This window comes from Leucoraja erinacea, chromosome 11, assembly GCF_028641065.1.
Source record: "Leucoraja erinacea ecotype New England chromosome 11, Leri_hhj_1, whole genome shotgun sequence".
NCBI classification, from domain to species: Eukaryota; Metazoa; Chordata; class Chondrichthyes; order Rajiformes; family Rajidae; genus Leucoraja; species Leucoraja erinaceus.
The window spans coordinates 42,823,256-42,843,935 of NC_073387.1; the positions used below are offsets into that span (position 1 = coordinate 42,823,256).

General features: G+C 40.2%; 1 protein-coding gene across 2 annotated transcripts in view; it reads left to right on the forward strand.

Moving 5' to 3' along the window:
* The window catches only part of LOC129701721 (PH and SEC7 domain-containing protein 2-like), a 140,873-nt gene that overhangs the window by 109,568 nt on the left and 10,625 nt on the right, over nucleotides 1–20,680 (forward strand). For both annotated transcript variants that reach the window (XM_055643094.1, XM_055643095.1), the window contains 5 exons: nucleotides 4,689–4,732; nucleotides 5,347–5,537; nucleotides 12,738–12,808; nucleotides 14,464–14,621; nucleotides 17,432–17,576. In XM_055643094.1, the coding sequence (XP_055499069.1) occupies nucleotides 4,689–4,732; nucleotides 5,347–5,537; nucleotides 12,738–12,808; nucleotides 14,464–14,621; nucleotides 17,432–17,576 (609 nt within the window). The remainder of the gene's footprint in view (nucleotides 1–4,688; nucleotides 4,733–5,346; nucleotides 5,538–12,737; nucleotides 12,809–14,463; nucleotides 14,622–17,431; nucleotides 17,577–20,680) is intronic.

Below are 20,680 nucleotides of genomic sequence, written 5' to 3' on the forward strand. Positions count from 1 at the left end.
ACTGTGAGGAGGATGCTATGAGAATGCAGGGTGACTTGGGCAAGTTGGGGGAGTGGGCAGATACATGGCAGTTGAAATTTAATGCGAATAAATGTGAGGTTTTCCACTTTGGTAGCAAAAACAGGAAGGCAGATTGCTATCAAAATGGCGTCAAATTGGGAATAGGGGAAGTACAACGGGATCTGGGGGTCCTTGTACATCAGTCTATGAAAGTGAGCATGCAGGAACAGCAAGAAAGGGAATGGCATGTTGGCCTTTATAACACGAGGAATCGAATATAGGAGCAAAGAGGTCCTTCTGCAGTTGGACGGAGCCCTAGTGAGACCACACCTGGAGTATTGTGTGCAGTTTTGGTCCCCTAATTTGAGGAAGGACATTCTTGCTATTGAGGGAGTGCAGCATAGGTTTACAAGGTTAATTCCCGGAATGGCGGGACTGTCATATGCTGAGAGAATGGAGCAGCTGGGCTTGTACACGCTGGAGTTTAGAAGGATGAGAGGAAATCTCATTGAAACGTATAAGATTGTTAAAGGCTTGGACACGCTAGAGGCAGGAAACATGTTCCCGATGTTGGGGGAGTCCAGAGCAGGGGCCACAGTTTAAGAATTAGAGGTAAGCCATTTAGAACGGAGTCGATGAAATACATTTTCTCACAGAGAGTGGTGAGTGTGTGGAATTCTCTGCCTCAAAGGGTGGTGGAGGCAGGTTCTCTGGATGCTTTCAAGAGAGAGCTAGATAGGGCTCTTAAAAATAGCGGAGTCAAGGGATATGGGGAGAAGGCAGGAACGGGCTACTGATTGGGGATGATCAGCCATGATCACATTGAATATCGGTGCTGGTTCAAAGTGCCAAATGGCCTACTCCTGCACCTATTGTCTGTTACCGACCTTGCAATATCAGCTTCCTGTTTCTTGTACAAGGAGATCCAAATATTTCTGAGCAAAAACATTTACTGGTGTCGCATCAATTTAATATTTTGTTTCTGTATGCTTTTTGCCATAATAAATTGCCTCGCATTTCAATACATTATACACCATCTGGCATCTTTGCGCCCATTCATTTAATCTCAGTCCTCTTGCAGTGACCGTGTTTCCTCCATATTATTTATGTACCTACCTATCTTTTTATCATCGTCAGTATTGATGCATTACACTTGATCCCATCAACCACATTATTAATGGGGTTTATAAATAGCAAAGGTCTCAGCAGTTATCCTTCAGGCATGTCAAATAGATTTAGCTTGGTAAATTTTGATTTTTTTCTTTGCACCAATCCTTTATCCTTGCTAATATATTACGCTGAAACTTATGAACTCTTTCCTTGTGCAGTTACACTGTTTTGCTCCTTTGTTATGCCAGTTTAATATCAAGAGTCACAACATCCACTGGTATTCTTTTATCTTCTCTGCTTTGTGCAACCTCAAACAATTCTAATAATTTAGTCAACAATTTTCCACTATGAATTATGTTTTCTATTTTTCTAAGTGCTCTGTTATGCTTTGTTAATATTGAATTCGAGCATATTTCCAATGACATAATTAGATACCTAGTCTATAGTCTCCTACTTTAATTTTTGAATAACAATGTAACATTTGTGTTTTTCTAATCCATTAGGACCAATGCAGGTAAAACCAAGGCTCCCACTATCTTTGTACATGTGTCTTTTAGCAAGAATATTTACTGCTTCATCACTATTTCTGTTTCAAATTCTGGATCATTAAATAATATCATGTGTGTAACTCACTTGCAATGTTCACCGCTAAATTTTCGTATTTAAACCAACCAAGGCTATATTTATAAAAAATTGTTATCTTATTTTCTGAATTTAGGATAAGGATACAGTGTATTTTTACTTATCTATAATTTCTGAAGTATCAATGCTAAGCACCCACTCGCATTTCTCAGGGTTTACGGATAGATACATTATAGAATCATACAGCATGGAAAAAGTGCCTTTGGCCTAACATGTACATGCTGACCAAGGAGCCTGTCAGAGCTCATCCCAATTATCTGTATTTGGCCCATATCCCTCTAAACATTTCTTATTCATCTCTCGAAATGTCTTTTAAACGTGATTCTATGCACCTCTACCAGTTGATGTGGCAGTGCATTCCCTATACCCACATATGCCCCTCCGGCTCCCTTTAAATCCTTGTTCTCTCACCTTAAACCTATGCTGTCAAGCTTTACACTCCCCTGTCTTGGCCAAAAGACTGAAACCATCTATGTGTGACCTTATCGATGCCCCTCATGATTTTATAAATCTCTAAAGGGTCACCCGTCAGCCTCCACTGGTCCAGGGAAGATAGTCCCAGCCTTTCCGGTCACTCCTTATCACTCAAGTCCTCCAGTCAAGAGTTGAGAATGTTTGTTTGTCATATGCACTGGATATGAACCAGACCAATGAAATTCTTACCTGCTGCAGCTTTACAGCACATTAGTTGCAACAACACAATGAATATTAAATAAATTATCAGTTATTCTAAGTAAACTAGTCCATGACAGTGCGAACCAAAGTATATAGAGCAACTGTAGTAGTGAAAAATCTGCAATGGTTTGATGCTGGGGTTGGGTTGTAGTTAGGGTTGTGCAGATTGTTCAAGAACCTGATGGTTAATGGGAGGAAGCAGTTCTTGAAACTGGAAATTATAGTTGTCGGGCTCCTGATAGTCACTGGGAGAAGCGAGCATGACCAGTGTAGTTTGGGTCTTTGATAATATTAGCTGCCTTCTTGAGTCAGTGTTTTCTGTGGATCCCTTAGTTGGTATCATAATGGATTGTCCATTACTTTCAGCAGCCTCCTTCATTCTTGAACTCTCAAATTTCAGAACCAGACTGTGATGTAGCCAGTCAGTGTGTTCTCCCGTGTATACTTATTTGATAGATTATTTGGAAATATGCCAAATGGCCTCGCAACATGTTTGTGATTTTTTTTTTCTGCATCCTCTCTAAATGTGAAATAACTATTTTCTTTTTCACCTCATCCTGTCTTCAGTTTTTCACATGTTTGATGTCATCATCCATTTTGGACTCCCTCTCCCAGATTTTCTACTTCAGAATACCACCTTTAGTTGTCCCAGAAGGCTTAATTACAAGGCTTGTTGACACAATCCGATTCTTGTCATAATCCAAGTCAGAATTAAGATTGGTATAATCAAAACCATCATCTTCAACCCATGTTACCATTCATTGATTCCATTCCCTACAATAGCCGGTATTTCATGTAGAAATAGACCGTTCACAATCTGGACTTCCTATTCCACATTGGGATGAGCCTCAGTCCAGTTCCCTCGCTATCACAAAGATCTACTTCCAACTTCAAAATATTGCCCATCTTGCCTTCGGCTTAGTGTGATGGAACCCCTATCAGTTCCTTTGTCACCTCAAAATTATTCTGTTGGTTTGTTGGCTTGTTAGATTTCATCCACCTTCTATGAACTTCAGTTCCTCTGAAATGCGACTGCATATGCTCAATATAAGTTATTTTCACCGATAACTTTTGTCTATTAGTGACATATATTTGGATCTTCAACATCATAAATATAAAATTCTCATCCTTGATTTCAAATTCCTTAATTGTCTCTTCATTTTCGACCCTATTCCTTTCTGACCCTGTACCTTTCCTCCAGTAGCATCCAAGCTTAATGTTGGCTTGACTGCATCTTGGGTTTTTCCTCCCATTTGCCATCACTATCATCTTTACCTCATTATTTATATTCATTTATTTTGGCAATCTACAAATATATTCCTAAAATTCTTCACTGCTCTTCTTTCAAAATGTCTTAAAACACTATTCTTCCACAAAGCCTTTGGCTTGCCTTTCTGAACCTTCCTCTAGTTGATTTGGTTGATATGATTTCCATTCTGCAAAATGCAATAGGACATTTATTCGACATTAAGTTATACGTGTATGCTCCTGATACAGAACATTCTTCGAATTTTACACAATTTGTGACGAGTTAAAAAGAGAAAACTGAGTAGGCTTCTTAAAATTATGATACTTGAATAATAATATTACATTAGTCAATTAACAAGGCTTAGAGTTTGTTGACATTTTCAGTAGAAGATTTGATGCTCTTGCATTACTTTAAAAGCTATTACGCTAACAGCAGGCTCCAACTACATAAATGGCCATGTTCCTCCAGAATAATCACCATTGGAAGTTTCTGCTGAATGTGCATGGCTGTTGGGAAGTGAATTGAAGAGAATCAAAAAATTAAAATAAGTTTTTATATATGCAAGGACCACAAAAGGCACACTGTAAAGGTACAATTTCTTTATGCTTTGCTAAGAAATTGACCAAGTATTACTGAAAAATGGTTCTGAATATTTTTTATGTCTTGTTTTGGCCACTCAAGAATTGATTACTTATTTTGAAGTGGATTGATGCAGAAATTAAAAGTGATACATTTTTTCAGCAATGTTAGTCAATCTGCACTTGCATGAACATTGTCTCTATTTTGCCATTTCTGTCTGAAGCAGAAATACAACAATTGAGATACTTAAGTGTTTAATTTGCATGGTATATAATATATAATCAACATTGAGTGACTTGTTATTTTCCAAATCAACCTAATCAAAGTAGTAAAGAATGTTAACAAGAGGAAATAATTATATGAGTCAAGTCCCCTTCAAATTCATTCTTCTGCTTGAATATTCACTAACAAAATATAATTTCTTTTCCTTCAGTGGTTGTATAACTCAATAAAAAATGAAAAGCTGGAGTGGGCTGTGTAAGTGCAAATTTTATCTTATGATGTAATTAAATTCTGATGAACTTAAATTGTAAATAACCACAATTATATTGTTTTTAAGGTGCTACAAAAATATTACTGCTTTCACTATATTGGAACTGAAATCTAACATAGGAAAGCTCCAGCCATGGAAATTGTTGCCTGGAACTCTGCCTTTAAATGAGGAATCTTAGAATTAATTATCTCTAGAAGAAGCAAATGTACATTAGGTCATGGAAGACGCTGAGTCTTCCAATCAACTCATGACACACATTCATTAAATTTATTCATATTCTTGCAAATTGTCAGAATCAATTTCTATCCCTGTACATGCACATTTGTTTATGGATCATGCAATCAGCAGCTAGGTAATGAACATTGTGGCCAGAAAGATCCTCAGAATTGTTTTCAATCTGCTGGCAATATATTGCCTTTACACACATAAAATGCATTAGAAATGCTGTTTATTTATATTGAATTATAATCTATAAATGGCAACCAGTATACGTACTTGTCGGGTGTGAATAATGTGAAGTAATTTAAAGTATCTTTGTTGTCAAACAATAAGTAGAATTAGATATTGCAATAAAATTGTATCCACTCTTTTCTTTTAGGGATGAAGAAGAATTAAGAAAATCTCTCTCAGAGCTTGTGGATGATAAGTTTGATAGTTGTCCAAAGAAAGTGACAAGAATAATTGATAGTAGCAACCCATTCCTTGACATCCCTCAGGCATTGAATGCAGCAACATACAAACATGGTGTCCTCAATCGTAAAACGCATGCAGATATGGATGGCAAGAGAAGTATGCATTTTCCAGTTTTCTTCTTTTTATTGGATCATGAAAAATTTCTGAGATTTGCTTGTGGCATTTAGGCTTGCAGGATATGGTTAGGAGCTAGAAACTCATGTTACTTATTCCTGTTGCACCTTTCATCCAGCTGTTGGTTTTCTAATGAGCGAAAGATTATTATACCGCACCATCAACATGAGTGGTCTTCAATACCAGATAATGATTATTTGAATGCTGCACTTTACAAGATTTTTGTGTGAGGAGTCTGCTGCATTTGACTTTCAGAGTTTTTGGTGTCAGTAATTTGTTCGATGTTCTTGTTGATAACTGAAGTGCACTGTGCCGGATGCTTCAAATGAATATTGGTGTGACCTCCAGATTCATTACAACAATTGCGTTGTTGTTTACTGCAGGAGTAGACAGCAATTTTCACAATTGCAAGGATACGCTTCAATTGCGATTGCCCATGGATCTTTTGCTGTCAAAAAGCATTGAGTGCAATATCCCCAAAGTGGAATAAGTGTGTGTATGTGTAAGTAGGCCATGCAACAGCATGCCTCTTCAGCCAGCTGAGACATGCAGAGACAGAACACTTAAATATAAATTAGAATTTATGTCCTTGTTAAATCAAGGAAAGCCAAATATAGCATGAGAAAGAAAACTAGGATCGAGAGTGTTAAAAGTATGAAATACCAAAAAAGAATCATGAAAAATAATTAAAATTTGAAGATTCATATTTGTAAAATTAAATGTTCCAGTAATTAAGCGCATCATAGAGGTAAAAGTTAATATACATCAGAAAGCATTAACTCTATTTTGTATACATATTTATCAAATAATCAGTGGTTAAATATAATGTCTCTGTGGATTTCAGTCCTGACTCTATCAGCGATATAGAAACAAATTGCAGATGTTGGTTTATTAAAAAAATTGAACAAAATGCTGGAGTAACTCAGTAGATCAGGACCAGTTCGGGAAGGGTCTCTACCCGAAATGCCACGTATCCATAATCTTCATAGATACTGCCTGACCTGTTACTTTATCAGCGAGCTACTGACAGAATGTAGCTATATAAACAACCAGATTTAACTGCCCAGCAGATTCTACATTTACCAAATTGACTGAAAAAATGGGTTGGAGAATTGCTGATTAATTTCCTCCATATTAATGATGAAGATTGTTAACCATTATTCCTCTCACAATCTAAGGCAAGAATGACTATCATGAGAACAAACTTGAAGACCTGAGGCTTGTTTTACCAGAACAGAGATGTTTAAGTTAAGAATAGTAAGAAATACACAAAATTATGATGTCATTTGGGAAAAATTGCTTCCAGCATTCATGGACATGAAATGTATCTGTTTTCTGAAAACGCTAAATACCTGCTGCTTCGTAAAATGAGCTTCATGTCAGGTACCACATTGATGTGGCTGTGCAGATGTTTATTCTTTAGCTATACAAGCCAGCTGCTGATGTGTGCCATTTTATAATTCTTAAGCCCTTGGAGTACACTGACTCTGCCTCTTCATGCCATTCTCCTGCTGCTGGGTTTTGCTTACAGATGGCCAGCAAATTTCAGGACACCATACCCTTTTAAATTAATATGGGTTATCTCAAGTTGATCCATCAAAACTTACAAGTCAGTAATGAGTTCCTGCTATAAAATATGAGGTACCATAGGGATAGTTTTCCAATCTGCCTTGATAGCACAGACATCAGGGATGTACAACCACAAATGATATTCCCCCTTTAGCATAAATTTAACACACAAATTAGCAATCATGCCCTCCTTACTATGGTGTGTTCATCATCATCTCCACAAATTATTCCTCTGAGAAACATCACTTTCCATCATGTCTCATGCTTTATATCCTGCACATTTGGTCAGTGAGAGTTCCCCTGATCAGCACCAGATGCAACTTTCCTCAGTTACATTTCTGCAAAAATATTCAAAGATTCTTCTCTCAAAGACAAAATTACTTCCCCTAGCCCTTGATGAGGTTTCACTGTTGCAGCACACCACATAGCAATATTTTGAAAGAGCTGCAGGCATTTTATTTTCATTAAACTTGTGGTGCATTTAGAGGGAGCTGCTAGATCTGAATGAATAGGTTTGCAACTCCCTCTTCAATGTGTTAATTCTCATGTGTATATAGATAATATTTTTAAAATACCGAGGTAAATGTTTTATAAATTTTATGCCCTAATTGAAGTGAAGAAAGATTAAATATTGAGCTTTATCAAAAAGAGTCAATGCTTAAGATTTATCGTCCATTTACCCATTGTGCAGAATCCTAGATATAGCTCATGCAGTAACCAGCTAGCATTATATCTATATACGGGTGCATGGTGGAATATTGGGTTGGGGGAGTCACACCATTGGGGGAGCAGACCCAACGGGTCTGCACTTGGTCTAGTTATTATATAAAACTGTGTGCCTGCCGTCCGTCCGTCCGGCTGCCGGCTGCCTTTCTTCATTTTGATTTGTTCCATCGTGTGATGTCACAATGCCCAATGTTCGCAGATGTCCAATCGGGATGGATCCATTTACATATGCCTTTGCAGGAGCCCCAGCCCATGGTGAACGTTCTATCGTGTGATGTCACAATGCCCAATGCTCAAAGACATTCTTGCCATAGAGGGAGTACAGAGAAGGTTCACCAGACTGATTCCTGGGATGTCAGGACTTTCATATGAAGAAAGACTGGATAGACTCGGCTTGTACTCGCTAGATTTTAGAGGATTGAGGGGGGATCTTATAGAAACCGATGTTGGGGAAGTCCAGAACAAGGGGTCACAGTTTAAGGATAAGGGGGAAATCTTCTAAGACCGAGATGAGAAAAACATTTTACACACAGAGAGTGGTGAATCTCTGGAATTCACTGCCACAGAAGGTAGTTGAGGCCTGTTCATTGGCTATATTTAAGAGGGAGTTAGATCTGGCCCTTGTGGCTAAAGGGATCAGGGGGTGTGGAGAGAAGGCAGGTACAGGATACTGAGTTGGATGATCAGCCATGATCATATTGACTGGAGGTGCAGGCTCGAAGGGCCGAATGGCCTACTCCTGCACCTGATTTCTATGTTTCTAAGTTTCCCTCTTCTCACCCCTCTCCCTCTCCCACCCATCCCTCTCTCTCCCACCCCCTTCACTCTCTACCCTATCCCCTTCCCTCTCTCCCCTCGCCCCCCCCTCCCCCTACCCCTCTGTCCCTCTTCCACAACAACTCCCCTACCCCTCCCTCCCCACTCTTTCACTTCTCTCCCTCACCCCACCCCTTTCCCTCCCCCACCCCTCTCTCTCCCCCCCTCCCTTCCCCCTCCCTCCCCTCTCCACCCCCACCCCTCTGACCCTCCCCACTCTTCCACCTCTCCCCCTCCCACTATCCCTCCCCACTCTTTCCCCCCTCTCCCCCCACCCTCTCTCCCCCCCCCTCCCTCCACACTCTTCCCCCTCCCTCCACACTCTTACCCCTCCCTCCTCCTCTCCGTCCCCATCCCTCCCCCCCACATCTCTCTCCCCTCCCAATCCCTCTCCCCTCCCTCCCTCTCTCCTCCCTCTCTTTCACTTAACTTCTCTCCCCCCTTCCCCCTCCACTCTCCCTCCCCACTCTTTCCCCTCTCTCCACCCACCCCTCTCCCCCCTTCCCTCCCTCCTCCCCCCATCCCTCCCCACCCCCCCCCCCTCACCCACATCTCTCTCCCCATCCCCCCTCTCACCCCCTACCCCGCTCTCCTCCTTCCCTCCCAACTCTGTCCCGTTTCCTCCTCCTCCTCTCCCCCTCCCTCCCTCTTCTCACCCCCCCCCCCCCCTCCCCCCACCTGTGTGTTTGGGGGGTGGTTAATGTGAGTGTGATGCCCCAGCACCCCCCCCCCCCCCCCCCCCCCCCCCCCCCGCAAAACGCCGTTGGGGAAACAGACCCAACGGGTCTGCACTTGGTCTAGTTAATATTTAAATATCAACCATCTGTTTAGATAATAATAAGCTACTGAGTGAATGAGTTAACCTTTTATACTGAGGTAATTTAATTACAAAGTTATTATTTAACACTTTTTTTACTAATATTTTTTCATAATATGACTATTACATTTTAACATGAAAAACATTGAAATACCTGTTATTATCTAATTGGATTAATAGGCTCAAATGTACTGAAAACCTGAATCGCAGCAATGGCATAATTATGATGTGCACCATCATTATGGTTCAAATATTCAGAAATGTTTAGTGTGAATGATTAATGCCACAGAGACTCTCAGCAGAACAGGCATAATAGCTCCACTCCATCAAAATCAGTTGCATATTTATTTAATTAACATTGTTTTGAATATCATTGCCACTTGAGCTATTATTGAATTCTACTGGCTAAATTCAAGAATGATGCAGGAGGGCTCAGAATCAGTCATTTATTTAATTGCTTCTTAGGTTCTCAATAACAAACATAAAACATTAGCATGTCTGCACCTTGATGATATTTGATTTCTGGAATAAGAAATGGCCTACGAAGAAAGATTAAGCAAACTGATCCTATGCTCGCTTGAGCTCAGAAGAATGCGACAGATCTCATTAAACCGTATAAAATAACAATTTCAGGATTTAACAGCGTAGATGTAAAAATTATGCTTCCTCTGAATGGGGTATCTAGAATCAGGGTCACAGTCACAAAATAAAGAAATGTTAATTCAGGACTGAGATGGGAAGAAAGTTCTGCACACAGTGGGAAATGAATATTTGATGTTCTTTATCCAAGAAGAACTGTGTCACTCAGTTACTCAGTATACACAGTGAAGGAATCAATAGATGTTTGAATGTTGTGGATCAAAGAATGTAGGCTTTCCTTTTACCTGCGATGATGCCTATATAACAAACATTAGAATAACAGTTGAACATGATTACTGCATTAAACAATTATTCCTCCTAGAAACTGTGCTAGTTAGAAAAAATGATATGTTTTTAAATTTGTTTGCCTTCTTTGTTTTGTCCGTTGCTTCTGTTATGAGCCAAGTATTTTGATTGAATTGTTTTGGAAAAAACATGTAGATGCACAGACGCAAACTGTGCCAGATATGGTAATAAACATAGAAAATAGGTGCAGGAGGAGGCCATTCGGCCCTACTAGCCAGCACCGTCATTCATTGTGATGGTGAGTCTAACTGTGGTACTAGTTCAACCTATCCACGTATTCATGTACTAAATACTTTTGGGCTAGAATATTAGGAATAATCCCACTTTCTGGATGCTACTTTGCCCATGAACAAGCTACTCCAATCATCTTTAGAACATTATTGTCTAAATTGGGAAACATGGCATCTCAAATGCTCTAAAATCTCATCTTATGACATCCCTATTACTGTTGCAGCTGCCTGAAATCTCCTGGCATATTTGTTCTTCCAATTCCCGATGACTATTTAGGGGCCTATAGTACACTCTCAACAAGGTGATCCTCCCCTTTTTATTTCCCAGCTTTGGCCATATAGTTTCACTGGTCGAACTATCAATAATGTCATCCCAGACTATTGCTGTGATAAATCAACACCCTCTCGTCTTTTACTCCCCCCCCCCTATATAGCGTACAGTTTTGGTCTCCAAATCTGAGGAAGGACATTATTGCCATAGAGGGAGTGCAGAGACGGTTCACCAGACTGATTCCTGGGATGTCAGGACTGTCTTATGAAGAAAGACTGGATAGACTTGGTTTATACTCTCTAGAATTTAGGAGATTGAGAGGGGATCTTATAGAAACTTACAAAATTCTTAAGGGGTTGGACAGGCTAGATGCAGGAAGATATTTCCCGATGTTAGGGAAGTCCAGGACAAGGGGTCACAGCTTAAGGATGAGGGGGAAATCCTTTAAAACCGAGATGAGAAGAACTTTTTTCACACAGAGAGTGGTGAATCTCTGGAACTCTCTGCCACAGAGGGTAGTTGAGGCCAGTTCATTGGCTATATTTAAGAGGGAGTTAGTTGTGGCCCTTGTGGCTAAGGGGATCAGGGGGTATGGAGAGAAGGCAGGTACGGGATACTGAGTTGGATGATCAGCCATGATCATATTGAATGGCGGTGCAGGCTCGAAGGGCCGAATGGCCTACTCCTGCACCTAATTTCTATGTTTCTATATCTCGCCTGCAGCACCTGTACCCTGGAACATTAAGTTGCCAGTACCGTTTCTGAAAAAGCCACAATGTTCTAGTCACACTTACCTAGCCACACCCTAAATTCATTTGCCTTAACCCCCCCCCCCACCCCCCTCCATCCCACCTGTTTAAAGTCACCTCTGCCCCAGATGAGATCACCATGATCCAAAAATCTGAATCCCGGCACCAACTCCTCAGCCACACATACTGTGCCTCTGTCCTTTTTTCCTATTCCTCCCCTCACTATCACATGGTGCTGGGAGAAATCCAGAGATCACTGCCATTGAGATCCTGTTTTCTAACCTTTTGTCTCACTCCCAATATTAATTTTGCAGGACCTCATCCCTTTTCATACCCATGTCATTCATGTCAACATGCACAATGACATCTGATTGCTCATCCTTCCCTTGAGAATGTCCAAGACACCAGGATCCTGTCACTATGGAGACAACACACCATTTCTAGAGTTTTGATTGCTACCACAGAATCTCCCCTAACTAACTTGTCTCCTACCACTATGGCCCTGCCTGATATTACCCTTCTCTGCTGTGCATCATAGCCGAGCTTGGTGCAGCAAACATGTCTGCCACTGCTGCTCACCCCCTCACAGGTCACCGCCCACAACCTTATCCAAAATGGTATACCTTGAGGGGAATGACCACAGGGGTCACCTGCACTGTTAGCCTACTCCCTGACCTAGTGGTCACCCATCTATTCTCTTCCTGTACCTTGGGCGTGACCATCTCATTACAACTATTATCTATGAAGTTCTCATTTTGCCAGACGATCCTGAGGTCATCCAGCTGCAGTTTCCCTGACATCCCACATCTTCCAGGAAGAGTATTGCGCCTTTCTACCTGCCATCTCAAATGCCCTAAAACTAAGAGGAAAAAAAAGTATACAAATGATACACACAAAAAAGCAGACCGTACTTTTTACATCCTGTCCCCTCTGATCAATTGCTAAGAAAACATTAACAGCATCTATGAAAATGTCTATAAAATCTAATCAATCATTGAGATTGTTAGCAATGTAACTTGAATGACTATAAGTCTGACGTAAATTTTACTATTCTTTTAGCACCTAGAGGAAGACGAGGATGGAAAAAATTTTATGCTGTACTGAAAGGAACCATTCTCTACTTGCAAAAGGTAATGAAAGAAAATCATAATAAAATGACAAAGCTATAGGTCACTAGCAAGCTGAAATTCCATATTTTGTTATTTGTTGCTTTGTTAAAGTTGAATTTATTCAGAAGAGTTTCTTTTCGTTAACACGTTAAAGCCTTTGCAAACTGAGTAGAATAAATGGCACAAGCACAATGATCAAAGGGTTTTAGACAAACATGGATAATGATGTTGCCAAAGGAAAATTCTATGTATACCAGCAATCTAAGATAAAGCAAAATGCTGGAAATGCTCATTGTCTGAATTGTTTGAGTTCATTGTGTCCACCTAGCTATCATTTTTATTGTAGAAAGATGAGGCTCACATTTGGATTCAATGGAATAGTGTAGTAGACTGTGGACAGAGAGATCCTTGTCTAACAAAAATATAACATTGTCATTTATAATTGACCTAGGCTTAGTATGGGAAGAATTATAGATTTCCAAAATCCTTTCCATGATGATATCCAAGTTGGCATTGTTGAGAAGTATATGGTTTGAACACAGGCAAATGGGACTAGTACATATGGGCATCTTGTTCATCAGCGGCGAGCTGTGCTGAAGGATCTGTTTCAAAGCTGTCTGACTGTGACATATCTATAACACGGTGACGTCTCAACTCAGATTAGTTGCTTCATGTAAATGACCATCGGGTGCCTCGCCAACAGTCTGTCCCATCCTTTTCTTTCTTTGTTGTTTTTAGTATGTGTTATATGTATGTTTTAGTGTTCTTTCGCTTTGTTTTATGTCGGGGGGGTTGGAGGAAACTTTTTTAAATCTCTTACCTCGACGGAGTTGCGATTTCTTTCCCCGTACCGTATCTCCAACTGCACTGCAGTCGAACATTGAGGAGCTCGCAGCCTCTTGCTGGGGATCGTCTTTGGGAGCTGCAACCGTGGGAGCCTGTGGACATAACATCGTGGAGCTGGCGGTCCCTGGTTAGCGACCGACTTCGGGAGCTCCATGCCGCAGGAGCTTCGACCGCCCCGATCACGGGAGCTTCGATCACCCCAACGTGTGGGCTTCGATCGCCGACTGCGGATGGCTCGACTGCCACGACCGCGGGAGAATAAAGAGTGAAAAAGATTAGACTTTATTGCCTTCCATCGCAGAGAGGAATGTGGGGAATCTGCTGTGGTGGATGTTTATGTTAACTTTTATGTAATTGTGTGTCTTATTGCCTTTTATAGTATGATTGAGTGGTAAATCGAGTTTCACTGTACCTTGGTACACGTGACAATAAAATTCCTTTGAACCTTTGATGTATTGGAAAGATTACTGGGTACATGAATTGAGACAAGAGCGTAGTGGAGCATTCTGTATCTGGAATGATCTGCTGGAGAAAGCTATAGATGCAGATACAATTATGACTTTTAAAAGACATTTGGACAGATATATGGATATGGAGGAGGGCTAGGGGCCAGATGCAGGCAAGTGGGACCAGCTCAGTGTGCCAACTTGGTCGGCACGGAAAAGTGGGGCGAAAGGCTCTATGATTATAAAGAAAATGTAGGGAGTAATACTTTAAACCACGTGGTGGGCAAGATTATTTTTATACTATGCAAACCATTTTTTTTTCATTACCTGTAATAAACTGTCAAAACATTAAACATAATTGTTCTACTTACTTGTCTCTCATAGGATGAATATAAGCTAGACAGGGATTTATCTGAAGTGGATCTGAAAAATGCTATTCGCATACACCATGCATTAGCAATAAGGGCCATTGATTACAGCAAACGGCCTAATGTTCTTAAACTGAAGACAGCAGACTGGAGAGTCTTTCTTTTCCAAGCACCGTAAGATTATTGTACATACCTGTTTTTTAGCATTTGCGATGTAATTATACCAATTCATTTTCTGTGATGTTAATTTTCTCTCGTCCGAATCTTCTACCTATATTTTGCACATTTTTCCAAGTCATATATTTTAAGTTTCCTATTAATTATCTAACACCATATAACTTGTGTTTAAAATTAAATATTCTGTCACACCAATGGAAAGTTTACTTCATAAAATTTGTCCAGTTATGATAAAAATCTATTTGTTTTTTAAATATTGAACTTAAATCAATCAAACGCATGTGAATGTTATTTATTGATACAACAATTTATTTCCAGAAAATAATAATTTTTAATTATCCTATAAATTTCACAGTTAAGGGCCTGTCCCACTCTGCAATTTTTTCGGTGACTGCCGGCATCATTGACTGACGTATCATGTCACCGAAAAATTTGCGGCGTGACGCGGTGTGATGACTTATGACGCGCGGTGTTTATTCAAGTGTCACAACATTTTTTTTCTCATCGCTGAATTTTGAAATGTTCAAAATCTTTTGGCAACACTGATATGATGCCGACATTCGCTGAAAAAAATCGCCAAGTGGGACAAGCCCTTATATTTCCATTTCAGTTTTTTTTTGTGATTGCATGATTTGCTGTGTCCACTGTTTCCATATTGCTGCCTGTCCTCAGTAGAGAATGCAGCCAAAGTATGTAAGTTTTAAAAGCAAACTTTAAAATAATTAGCCTTGGAACATAGAACATTTTTTGCCCAGAATGTATCGCTGTGATTTCAAAAGCGATTTCAAATGTGTTCTCTGGTCTAAGTACAGTAAACCTTCATTTTAACGGAATGCTTTATAAGAGGGTTCAGTTCTAACGGACAGACTATCGCACGCCACCCCGACTCGCATCACCTTCCCGGCCGCTTACAGCTCCAGCTTTCGACGCTACGCCCAGCTCGCAAGGTGCACAAGTGAGCCCTTCTTCACCCACTGCATGGTCTGGTTGATGTGGCTGTTGTTGCGGCCCACGTTGTAGCCCTTAGGGACAGCGCTTTCTTCGTTCTGCTGCCACCGACAGGATGTTCTTGGACACCTTGGGGCTCCTATCCTCTCACCAATTACAACTTCTTCCTGTTGCCCATCGCTTTGTCCGCTCCCCGCCTTCTCCCCCAGAGTCACTACCTCCTTCTCCCCCAGAGTCGTCGACAAACTCCACCTTGGAAGATGTCGGTGACTGTGGGGGAGAAGGAAGAGGAGGCGACGGGTGGCAAAAGTGGAAGAAGTGGCAGTTGGTGAGAAGGGAGGGAGCAAATGGTCACCAAATGTGTTTTGTCATTGGCAGTGGCCTGAAGAAAGAGCTGATGTCCAGGGATTAGAATGTTAGATGTAACAACAGCTGAGTCAACTGGACCATGCAGTGGCTGGTGAAAAAGCTCAGTGGTGCAGACCAGTAGCATTGGAGCCCAGTTTTAAGGTGAAACGACACAAAGTACTGCAGCAACTCAACAGAGTGAACCAGTCAGAAGAAAGGTCCCTACTTCACCCATCCATGTTCTCCAGAGTTCTCCAGAGATGCTGCCAGTTATTCATACTGAGTTGCTCCAGCACTTTGTGTCCTTTTGTATATTTGTTAGATAGAGCTCTAGGAGCTAATGGAATCAAGGGATATGGGGAGAAGGCAGGCACGGGTTACTGATAGTGGATGATCAGCCATGATCACAATGAATGGCAATGCAGGCTCGCAGGGCCAAATGGCTTCCTCCTGCACCTATTTTCCATGTTTCTATGTTTAACCATCATACACAGTTCTTTGTTTCAACTGCATACAATGATAATACCTTACTCTGTTATAGCTTACAATTGGCAATAATGGGCACCATTGTCTGCTATATCGAGGGCTTTCTGTATTTAATTTTTGAAAGAATTTTAATATAAGCAGCATGATATATTTAAAGGATTTCTTAATGTTCAAATTGTGATATGCTCAAATTTTCTTTTCGGTTTGAACAAGTTAGGGCTTTATTCTTTGGAGCGCAGAAGGTTAAGGGGGGACTTGATAGAGGTTTTTAAAATGATGAGAGGGATAGACAGAGTTGACGTGGAAAAGCTTTTCCCACTGAGAATAGGGAAGATTCAAACAAGGGGACATGACATGAGAATTAAGGGACTGAAGTTTAGGGGTAACATGAGGGGGAACTTCTTTACTCAGAGAGTGGTAGCTGTGTGGAATGAGCTTCCAGTGAAGGTGGTGGAGGCAGGTTCGTTTTTATCATTTAAAAATAAATTGGATAGTTATATGGATGGGAAGGGAATGGAGGGTTATGGTCTGAGCGCAGGTATATGGGACTAGGGGAGATTATGTGTTCGACACGGACTAGAAGGGTCGAGATGGCCTGTTTCCGTGCTATAATTGTTATATGGTTATATGGTTTGCTACAAAAGAGAAAGAATATGCAATAATTACATTATTTATGCTTTTCATTAACAGAAAATCAAAAAATATATAATTGTTATATCTACAATATGTCAACTTGCTTTGTATTTTACATGCTCACAATAATCTTGACATCAATGATTGTCACGAGTATACTTATACCTCTTTTTGGACTTTCTTTTTCAGAGCCCATCTGTTACTTTTCTTTCTCTGAAAACTTGGGAGAAATGTTGTGTTCTTTGATCATGTAAAATATGTTAGAATATATTGGTGTCCTTTCTTGACCATACTGTACCATCAATCTGTGACAATTGAACAGTGACCGTTGCAAATGTGGTTGCTCAGAGAAAAAAAAGTAATACTTTTATCTCTTTATCAATATCCAACAGAAGTGACGAAGAAATGCGCTCATGGATACTGAGAATAAATCTGGTGACTGCTATTTTCTCAGCCCCCTCGTTTCCAGCTGCTATCGGGTCGCTGAAGAAATTTAGCCGACCTCTTCTCCCTTCATCTAGTACTAAACTTTCTCAGGTGAAGTGTTAAAAATTATGCAATTTTTAAATTATTCTCTGGTATTAAATGATGCCTGTATCCTTAATTACCTTTAGTTTGGGATTGTGTTAGACTGATACAATGCCACAAATTTAAATATGTCTGAGTTTGTAAACATTTGACACGAACATCTGGTTTGCTTTTATTCCATCAAAATGCTGCCAGCTCCGAAGCAATGTAAGAAATAAGTTCCAATCAAAATATTTTATATTCATAATAATGATTTATGAATTCAAATTCGTAAATCGATTAATCTGATCGATTAATGGAATCTAATATAATTAATCAAATCCGATTAATCGTAAATCGATTAATTTTGGTAATTAATTGCAAGTTGTTTATTTATAACCCATAAGTTCATGAATTTTGCCTTAACTCTAAATTAGACAGAAGTAGATAATTTGTGTATTGCATAAGATGTGTTTTATCATTCCTGTGATTATGAAGATCAATGAGTGATTGAAGTAAAGTTTAAGGAGAAATAGGAGGAATGGTACAAATAAACTTTCAGCTATTTGCAGAACCTGGGATTAAGATATGTAACAAAACACTATATTTGAGAGTTTGGATCTTTCTTCCACAAGCAGCAACTAACTCTTAATCCAAATGTGATATATTATTGTTAACCAAAAAAGAAAGATAGTAAAGGAAGATATCTGGAGTTAGATCAACAATGATCTCAATGAATAATAGGAAACATATACAAGGGACAAAATAGGCCATCACTGTTCCTACATTCTTATGGAGATAGTCTAAATATAAAGCAATTTGAATACATCAACTGAAAGCACTTTTCTTATCCATAATCTGACATAGTTATAGAAAGATAAATGTTTTGATTTGCTGTCAACAGTGACAGAGGAATAATGTTTATAAATTGGATCTCAGTCTTCATTGGTGTGCTAAACACATGCTATGTATAGCATATGCTCCATTGTAACCCCGGCAAAAGAAAATATGAAACATAGAATGCTGGTGGCTTATGCCCAGCATTGTGAAATAATACAAATGTGTGTAGTGGGTAAACTAATCGTTGAAAATGGCATCAGAAGAGAATTTAAGGGACGGGGTTAATGTTTAATTAGAAAGGCAGGCACTAGTCAGAGACAGCCATCATGACTGTGTCAAGGGCAGATTTTATCCAAGCTATCTGAATTTGTTGAGGGGGTGACAAATGGTATTGATGAGGGCTGTGCAGTAGATATCGCTCCACACATGCCTTGGGGAGATTAGTCAAAACATTAAAGCCCATGGGATTCAGGGAAAATTGGCAAATTGGATCCAAAAATTGGCTTTGCAATAGGAGACACAGGCTGGTGGTAGAGGAGACACAAAGAACTGCAGATACTGGAATTGTGAGTAAAACACGAAGTGAGGGTCAGGCAGCATCTGTGGAGGGAATATGCAGACAATGTCTCTGATTGGGAATCTAGTTTATGCTCCAATAAAACATTTAAATTAACATTCCTTAGTTGGCGTTCTGCATGCTATTCTGGTCACTACTCTATAGGAACAATGTGATAGTACTGGATAGTCGCAGAGGAGATTCACCAGGATGTTGCCTTGGATGGAGCCAGTTAATTATGAAGAGCCATTTAATTATGAATTTAATTCTGCTTATCTGAGTGGAGGAGATTAAGAGAATACACGATAGAGGTATACAACGTTGTGAGGGGTGTAGATAAAATATATGGCCGGAGTGTTTCTCAATTCTCCAAGGTGAAATTACCTGAGCATGGATTTAGAATGATGGGTAAGATATTTAGAGGGTATCAAAGAGGGACTTCTTTCACCCAGGGAATAGAGAGTATCTTGAATGCACTGCCCAAAGTGAGCAGTGAAAACAGAGTCCCTGACAGCATTGAAGAGATGTCTAGACAGTACTTGAATTGCTTACACATTGAAACTTATGAGTCAAGCCTATGCTGTCTTTCTCTCTCTGATCTTAAAGAAACTCTTTCATGAAAGCTGTGGAGCAACTTTCATGAGCAAACAACATAGTCAGAAAACACAGGAAAGATGGGGTTGGATCTTTGTGCAAGGGAACATTCCCATGGGATTAGTTACTTTAAAGCTATCCTGTGTGTGGCCTGAAACCGCTGCAGGATGTGGAAATGATCAGAACTCACAGCATGCAGCTCTAACATGAGTTATATGAAAATACTGCCATCATTGATGAAGCACCCACCGATCTTCCACCCACCGATCTTGTGCATTGAAAACTGGTAGTATTGCATGCAAAGCATTATTACCAAAAAGGAAACCCTTTCATTGCCAATTTCAGTGTAATGTACTTCTGTTCTGTTTGGGGGTTCCGCAAGTGTTTTATGTTGCCATAGAGGGAGTACAGAGAAGGTTCACCAGACTGATTCCTGGGATGTCAGGACTTTCATATGAAGAAAGACTGGATAGACTCGGTTTGTACTCGCTAGAATTTAGCAGATTGAGGGGCGATCTTATAGAAACTTACAAAATTCTTATGGGGTTGGACAGGCTAGATGCAGGAAGATTGTTCCCGGTGTTGGGGAAGTCCAGAACAAGGGGTCACAGTTTAAGGATAAGAGGGAAATCTTTTAGGGCCGAGATGAGGAAAACATTTTTCACACAGAGAGTGGTGAATCTCTGGAATTCTCTGCCACAGAAGGTAGTTGAGGCCAGTTCATTGGCTATATTTAAGAGGGAGTTAGATGTGGCCCTTGTGGCTAAAGGGATCAGGGGTATGGGAGAGAAGGCAGGTACGGGATACTGAGTTGGATGATCAGCCATGATCATATTGAATGGCGGTGCAGGCTCGAAGGGCCGAATGGCCTACTCCTGCACCTATTTTCTATGTTTCTATGCACCTAAAAGTTCCAATTCATGTAAATACGGGGGGAATGTACAGTACGCATCTGATGATGTTGTTAGATGCTGAATAGTGCCAGTAAAATGTCAGGCACACTGAAATGAATCGCTATTGAAAGTGCTAGGGACAATTGCCTAATGCATGCAATTTTTTCCCAGATACTAACTCTATCACTATCCAACTTCAGTTAAATTGCTTTTATGCAGTATTTGCACTTGAGGTACTGACAGTAATTGAA